The sequence below is a fragment of the Nicotiana tabacum genome, chromosome 12, assembly GCF_000715075.1.
Source record: "Nicotiana tabacum cultivar K326 chromosome 12, ASM71507v2, whole genome shotgun sequence".
Classification (NCBI taxonomy): Eukaryota; Viridiplantae; Streptophyta; class Magnoliopsida; order Solanales; family Solanaceae; genus Nicotiana; species Nicotiana tabacum.
Window position 1 is genome coordinate 41,567,917 of NC_134091.1, and position 7,672 is coordinate 41,575,588.

The 7,672-nt window shown below is 35.3% G+C and overlaps 1 protein-coding gene across 1 annotated transcript; it reads left to right on the plus strand.

The window, feature by feature from the left end:
- The first annotated feature begins 234 nt into the window (after positions 1-234).
- Positions 235-5,001, plus strand: LOC107793595 (MA3 DOMAIN-CONTAINING TRANSLATION REGULATORY FACTOR 2-like). The gene is made up of 4 exons (XM_016615973.2): positions 235-748; positions 1,451-1,545; positions 1,847-3,690; positions 4,593-5,001. The coding sequence occupies exons 1-3, from the start codon at positions 499-501 to the stop codon at positions 3,677-3,679; spliced, it is 2,178 nt and encodes a 725-aa protein (XP_016471459.1). The 5' UTR covers positions 235-498; the 3' UTR covers positions 3,680-3,690; positions 4,593-5,001.
- The last annotated feature ends 2,671 nt before the right edge of the window (positions 5,002-7,672 follow it).

Here is a 7,672-nt window from a genome sequence, read left to right on the forward strand (position 1 = left end):
ACAAAACAAGAAATGTGGATTCACTCATTGTCCAACTTTTCTTTGTAGTGAAACAAAAAGAAAAGAAGAAAAAAGAACATGTACACACGTACAGATGTCAAAGCTTTCAGTTACAATGACAGTTATTAGACCATCAACTTGTCCAAACTTGCCGCTTCAAAAGGCGCAACCTAAGTACTCTCTGTCTCTTCCTAATCAATTAATTCTTTTACAGATCTCCGCTGTTATCTAACTAATCACAACAATTGTAACCAAAAGTTTAAGATTAAAAACTTAAGCCAAAAACACTCTCTATGTAGTGAGCGCATCACTTCAAGAATTTGAGACTGCTTTTGGCTATTGCTTACTTATCCATTTAGTTATAGGGTCTTTAATTAGTTTGCGACATTGCAAATCTTACAGCAGCTTGGAGTTGGAAGTAAAGAAGAGAGAGAGAGAGAGAGAGAGACATATATATGCAGTTATTTCCTATATCCTACTTCTTACAGTATTATTAATATGGAATTTACTGATGGGAAATTATCAAATGAGCATAAAGAACAACTGCGATCTGCTTCAGAAAGTGCAGATCCATTGTCAGTATCTCCATTACAGATATCTCCATTAAAAGTATCTCCAAAATCACCGCGCTCCCCGAAGTCTCCTAGATCTCCCGGTGATCGTCAGAGCAAGCCTGTCACAGAGAGGGGAAGTCCACTCAAAAATAGAAGAAACTCTCATTCTCCCCGAGATGGTCGTCCAAAGAAAGGTAACTTAAGTAATTTCTCAATTGCACATGAAACGGGATAGTTTTTCTTTGACAAGATTATTCAGACCGTTGCATTTAAGCAATATAATGGTACAAAAATAACTAACTTTAAGTAAGAATTATAATGCTCATGATCCTTGTATTTAAAACCATGTAATTTCAAATTTCAATCCGTCAATGGATAATCATATTATATTATCATGCATAAACATGATTTTACTCATGTCATTCTCTTGTATGCTACTATATCTGTTTGCTTCTTCTTTTTCATTATAACATTGAAACTACACCAACAAAAGTTGTGGTGGAGTGATAAGTACTCCTTCATCCTTAACCAGAAGTTTCGGATTCAAGTCCTGGGTATGGAGTCCCCTTTGTTAGGAAGCGCTTTATCCTCCAACATGGGACTTCCCGGCATAATCCATAGTTAGTGGGGTCCCAATACTGGTACCAGACATCGGGTGAGAAACCAAAAACAAAAAACATTGAAACTGCATTTAGTAAAGATTTTAATTTTGTATATTAAAGAACCTCTAGTGTTAGATAATCCTTAAGTATGGAGTATTGAAATATTATATCCCAAACAACATTTATGATATTGAGGATTCATATAGCCGGCCCCAACTAGCTTGGTATTGAGTTGTATTAGTAGTAGCAGTTGTTGTCAAATTGACTCTTCTCATTATATTTATGATTATACAGGAGGTTGTGGAGGAAAAGGCACTTGGGGTGGATTAATGGATACCGATGATGTCCATGCTATTGACCCCAATGATCCAAACTACACTAGTAGTGAGGTATGTAATTTTTGCTATCATATTTGAAGATAGGCTTCCTATGCCTCAGAGCAAACTCTGTCTTTTTTTTTTCTCTTGATACTAGAAATTTTCATAAATAACACATCATTAACTAACTGCTGTTACCTCACCGAGTCGAGGGTCTACCTGAAACAACATCTCTATCTTCTTAAGGTAGGGGTAAGGTATTCGTACACTCTATCCTCTCCAGACCCCACGTGTGAGATTACACTGAGTTTGTTGTTGTTCTTATTGCAACACATCATTAACTAACTAAAACTTTTTGTTAACTTGTTTTTAGGATATTGAGAGAACAAGTAGTAAAGATATGATTGCAACATTTGAGGACTACAAAAAGAAGGCTATAATATTAGTGGAAGAATATTTTCAGAATGATGATATAACTTCCACAGCCAACGAATTAAGAGAACTTGGGACGTCTTCTTATGACTTCTACTTTGTTAAAAAATTAGTATCCATGGCAATGGATAGACATGACAAGGAAAAAGAAATGGCAGCTGTTTTATTATCCGCTCTTTATGCTGAAGTTATTAAACCCCAACAAGTTTACAAAGGTTTTAGTAAACTCTTGGAATCTGCAGATGATTTCATTGTAGACATACCTGATGCAATCGATATTCTTGCGTTGTTCATTGCAAGAGCAGTAGTTGATGATATACTTCCTCCTGCATTTTTAGCAAAAGCAAATTCTTCTCTACCTAAAGATTCAAAGGGAATTGAGGTTATCAAAAGAGCTGAAAAAAGTTACTTATCAGCTCCTTTACATGCTGAGATTATCGAGCGTCGTTGGGGTGGAAGTAAGAATAAAACAGTTGAAGATGTTAAGGACAAGATCAACAATTTACTTATAGAGTATGTGGTAAGTGGGGAGAAAAAAGAGGCTTTTAGATGTATTAAGGATTTGAATATGCGATTTTTTCACCATGAAATTGTTAAGAGGGCTATTATTATGGTAATGGAAAAGCAACAAGCCGAAAATCGCCTTTTGGATCTACTAAAGAAAGCTGCAGAAGAAGGTTTGATAAATTCAAGCCAATTATCAAAGGGAATTAATAGGATTATTGACAATATTGATGACTTGTCACTTGATATACCAAATGCAAGGGTGATTTTGCAGTCTATAATTTCTAAGGCAGCATCTGAGGGTTGGTTATGTATTTCATCTCTAAAGTCATTATCAAAGGAAATTGAAAAACAAGAAATTGATGAAAAGCTAGTGAAAGAATTCAAACTAAAAGCACAATCAATGATCAAAGAGTATTTTCTGTCAGGTGAAATTGTAGAAGTTAGTAGGTTTTTAGAATCGGAGAACAGTTCGTGTTTGGCCGAGCTAAATGCCATATTTGTTAAGAAGTTAATCACTTTGGCTATGGACAGGAAAAACAGAGAGAAAGAAATGGCTTCTGTTTTATTATCATCTGTTTGTTTTCCAGCAGATGATGTAGTAAATGGCTTTGTAATGTTAATAGACTCTGCAGAAGATACAGCTTTGGACATTCCAATAGTTGTTGAGGACTTAGCCATGTTCTTGGCTAGGGCAGAAGTAGATGAAGTTTTAACTCCACAACACATGGAAGAAATTGGTAGTCAATTTTTTGAGCCGAATTCTATAGGGAACAAAGTTGTACTAATGGCAAAATCTTTATTAAAAGGTAGATTATCGGGTGAGAGAATATTAAGGTGTTGGGGTGGTGGTGGAAGTAGTTCAAATGGATGGGCAATAGAAGATGTTAAGGATAAAATAAGAAAACTATTAGAGGAGTTTGAATCTGGAGGAGATGCAAAGGAAGCGTATCGATGCATAAAGGAATTAGGGATGCCATTTTTTCATCATGAAGTTGTTAAAAAATCATTAGTGATTATTATTGAGAAGAAAAATGAGAGGTTATGGGGTTTTCTTAAGGAATGTTTTAGTATGGGACTTATAACTATGTATCAGATGACAAAGGGATTTGCTAGAGTTGCAGAATCTCTTGATGATTTGGCTCTAGATGTACCAGATGCTGAAAAACAATTTAAAGATTATGTTGAAAGAGCAAAAGTTGAAGGATGGTTAGACTCCACAGTTAGTTTCAACAGGCTTGGACATTCAATGGAAAATGGCTTTTGCTGATTGATTTCAAGGTACATTCTGTTATTTCAGTTACTTGAGCAAGCTTCACTATCTGTGTATTTTGAGGGGCATTACATGGAGGTCACGGGTTCGAGCCGTGGAAACAGCCTCTTGCAGAAATGCAAGATAAGACTACGTACGATAGACCCTTGTGGTCCGGCCCTTCCCCGGAACCCGCGCATAGCTGGAACTTAGTGTACCGGGCTGCCATTTTTTATAAGGTGATCTTAAATTAGATCCTTTTTTCTTTCTTTCTCTTGCGGAATATAATAAAATAAATATCTTTTTATATTGAATTTATTAGAACATAACCATATTTACAACTTGAAAAAGTACAAGGTGAATGTATCTTACCTAAAAACTCTTGTAGGTGTAATATTTTAGCTAGGTGCATAGGAATGCATTTAAAAGGGCAACCTGGTGTACTAAGCTTCCGCTATGCGTAGGGTCCATAGAACATAATCAAGTTTGCGCAACTTAGAATAGTACTACAAGGTGAATGTAAATGTTGCATGAAACTGTAGTTTGTGCATAACTGCATATGAATGCGCGCACATGATGTGGTAAATACTTCTCTCGTCTCTAATGTGGTTCATCTCAGTATTTTTATGTATATATGTTCAGTTTCTCTTCCGTTCTTGATCACACGAAAAAGATCAGAGATCTGTTTAGAAGGATCAGGGCTTGATTTGACTTTGTATTTTCTGAGTCAAAAGCAAGAAATTAAAAGTGAATCATTAAGCATCAAGTATTCATAGAACAAGAAGAATATGGTTTAATATTCTATATATATCTTTAAAATGGATAATGTGAGACTAGTCAAGTTCAACCATCTATTAAAGTTCAAGTGATTCATATTTTTCTTTTTCACTAATTCAAACTTTAAGTTTCGTTTTTTCTCTTCTCTTTTCAGGAACCATATTTTTTTGACAACTTCAACCAAAGTGTTTTCTTCTAGCAAATTGGATTTCTATACATGGCCAGTAGAGATTATAAAAAGAGGTGACAATCATGAATATGTTCTAAAATTCGAAGAAGCTGGGATTGAAGCCCTAAACAAGTGCTCAGCAGAAGAGATCAACTTACATAATCTTTATATGTCTAAGTTAATTGCTTGATGTTGTGAATTTATTACAAGCATGTGAACCATATCAAATGGTTAAGAAACTAGGCTTGATATAACTGCATTCTTTCTTTCTAGTTATAACATATACCTTCCAACAATAGGGTTATGAGAACCGCTAATAAATTGTTTTGTAGTGTGATTGACTTGTTACATGTACTAATGAATATTTTTAATATAATATTTTTCCATTTTCAAATTTTCATTCCATTATGTAGAGACAAAGATCATGATTAATTTTTCTTATATTCCAATTAGACCGAGGCACCATTATAAAAGAAAAAGTTTTCGAGTCGTGGAAGAAGCTACTAATGTTTGTATTAGAGTAGTCTATCTATATTACATTCCTTGGGTGGAGCCCTTACCCGGACCATGCGTGTATGCAGGATGCCTTGCGCAGGACTGCCCTTATCTCTATGCGTGCGAGCGAGTGAGGGGTAATGAAGATTTTACATGCGAATAATAAAATAACTGAATAGAAGTGGAATAAGAAAATAAAACAAAGAAAAATCCTTCTTCATACCAGCTAGTACATTATTTTATATGAATGCTTATTTTTGAAGAATAACAATGAACATCTTTTGTCTTAACACCATAGTTTAAAACTACCCTCTTTTGACCTTAATATAATTACTTAAACTCGGCCTGGAGTTGGAAATAGGAGTTGGAGGAGATTTAATAGGATCTGGACCTTTAGGAACACGCCTCTTGATATCAAACTCATACAATTTCTCTATGTTTGAAGGATGCCTTTTCGAAAATGGAGTCAAAGGAGATTCAATCGGATCTGGACCACTAGGAACAAGCCACTTGATCTCATTGTCAATGGAAGTACAAAAGGATGATGGAAAAAATAACATAAGGCTGATAATTGCAAGCAATTTTGCTTTGTCAAGCTCCATTTTCTTTTGCCAACTTTATCTTTTCAATGGGAATGGATGTATATATCATTTTTACACTTCTTATATAGGAGTTCTATAGGCCTTATTTGCAAGTTCCATTTAAAACTTCAAGGCATGTAAGACTGCCAAAATCTGTGGAAATGGAATTAAATAATTTAGTTACCTTTAGTAAGATCAACCTTCTAAAGAAAATTTTGGCCTGACATTTAATGGATTATTCATAGGACTTTTATAAGCTTTATTTTCAAACTCAGTCAATACATCTATGGTAAGAGACAACAACAATAACAACTCAGTATAATCTCACTAGTGGGGTCTGGGAAGGGTAGTGTGTATGCAAACCTTACCCCTACCCTGAGTAGAGAGGCTGTTTCCGATAGACCCCCGGCTCCCTCCTTCCAAGAACTCCTCATCTTGCTCTTGGGGTGACTCGAACTCACATCTATGGTAAGAGAACTGAATGCTAATAATCAGGTTACTTTAATATCTTGAAGTTAAATCATATTATTACTAGTTTCTCTTTGTATTTTTTTAAGGCAGTTAGATTGATTGAAACCACATACTCATATGGAAAGGAGATAAAAGAAAAACACTACCACGATATTCATCGACCAAGTTTGATCATGCGGGTAACAACAACAACTTCAGTTTAATTAGGTAAGGAACACTAGCTTGACTAAAGTGCATACTCATATGGAAAGGAGGTAAATGGATTTGTAGTGTTAATAGTCTCAGCAGAGGATATGACTTTGGACATTCCAATTGTTGTTGAGGACATGGCCATGTTTTTCGCTAGAGCGGAATTAGATGAAGTTTTAACTCCACAACACATGGAAGAAATTGGGAGTCATTTTTTCAGAGTCGAATTCAATAAGGAACAAAGTTGTACTAATGGCAAATTCGTTGTCTTTTATGATCCAAATCTCACCATAGGACGTGATGACGCCGCTGCTAGATAAACCAACAACTAATCACCACAACGAATAGTTCATTACATATCTTAAAACATTTTGAGACAAAAAACATTCTAAACCATACATGAGATATCAGGCATTTAACAAAAAAAAAACTTGTACTACGATCCAATTACAAGCCAAATGCTAAATCAACCAATATCAAAAATAAGATCAAGCAGTCCACAATCCCAAAATTCAATATCACAAGTGTAGGAACATCTACTGTAATATACAATAGTACTATAACAATTGTCTGGAATAAAAATATAGATAAAATACAGTAAATAAATTGGAAAGAGACTTCATGTGCTGCAGATCGGAGCTTAGAAAGAAGCTCACTACAAAGTCTCCTCAGCAGTTATGCATACGTGCCTGTATAACCACCAGGTGGACCTGTCTCAGGACCTGCACAATTTATGCAGAAGTGTAGTATGAGTACGTAAATTAATACGTACCCAGTAAGTATCTAGTCTGATTTCTAAGAAGTAGTAGCGATGAGTCGACACTGACACTTACTAATGGTCCAAAAAAAATCAGATATACATGAGAAATTAAATCAGGTATGAGGCATGCCAAGTAGCAACAAAGCAAATAAATATATACAATATGTTATTTAATAAAAGAACCAAATACAAAACCGTCAAGTACCAATTACTGTCTGAATATAGTATATGGAACTAATGTCGGGTGCAATTGTCAAATCCGAGTCAAGGTGCTCATGTACGTATTGACTTCCTAATGAAAATACTTCACATAATCCTGTCGAGGCAAATGGCCCAATCCAATAAGTGTGGTGCTAATGCGATCAGTTCGATCCCATAAGAACAACACTGAGGTATTTTCATAAGTGTATTGTTGAGACGATAGCCCGATCCCGTCAGAGTAATGATACTTCTGAACACATAAGTACAACCAATGAGTAAATTCGCAAGAGAAAGTATAATTCTACGGCTAATCTAGTACCACGCCAAGTTTTTAGAATGGCAAAGCTCGGTAGACTACGCAAGTCTAT

Bases quoted from the DNA above. Each gene is read 5' to 3' on its own strand.
- LOC107793595 (XM_016615973.2), top strand. From the start codon at position 499: ATGGAATTTACTGATGGGAAATTATCAAATGAGCATAAAGAACAACTG. The intron at 749-1,450 runs GTAACTTAAGTA...ATGATTATACAG, and splicing joins AGATGGTCGTCCAAAGAAAG to GAGGTTGTGGAGGAAAAGGC. The intron at 1,546-1,846 runs GTATGTAATTTT...ACTTGTTTTTAG, and splicing joins CAAACTACACTAGTAGTGAG to GATATTGAGAGAACAAGTAG.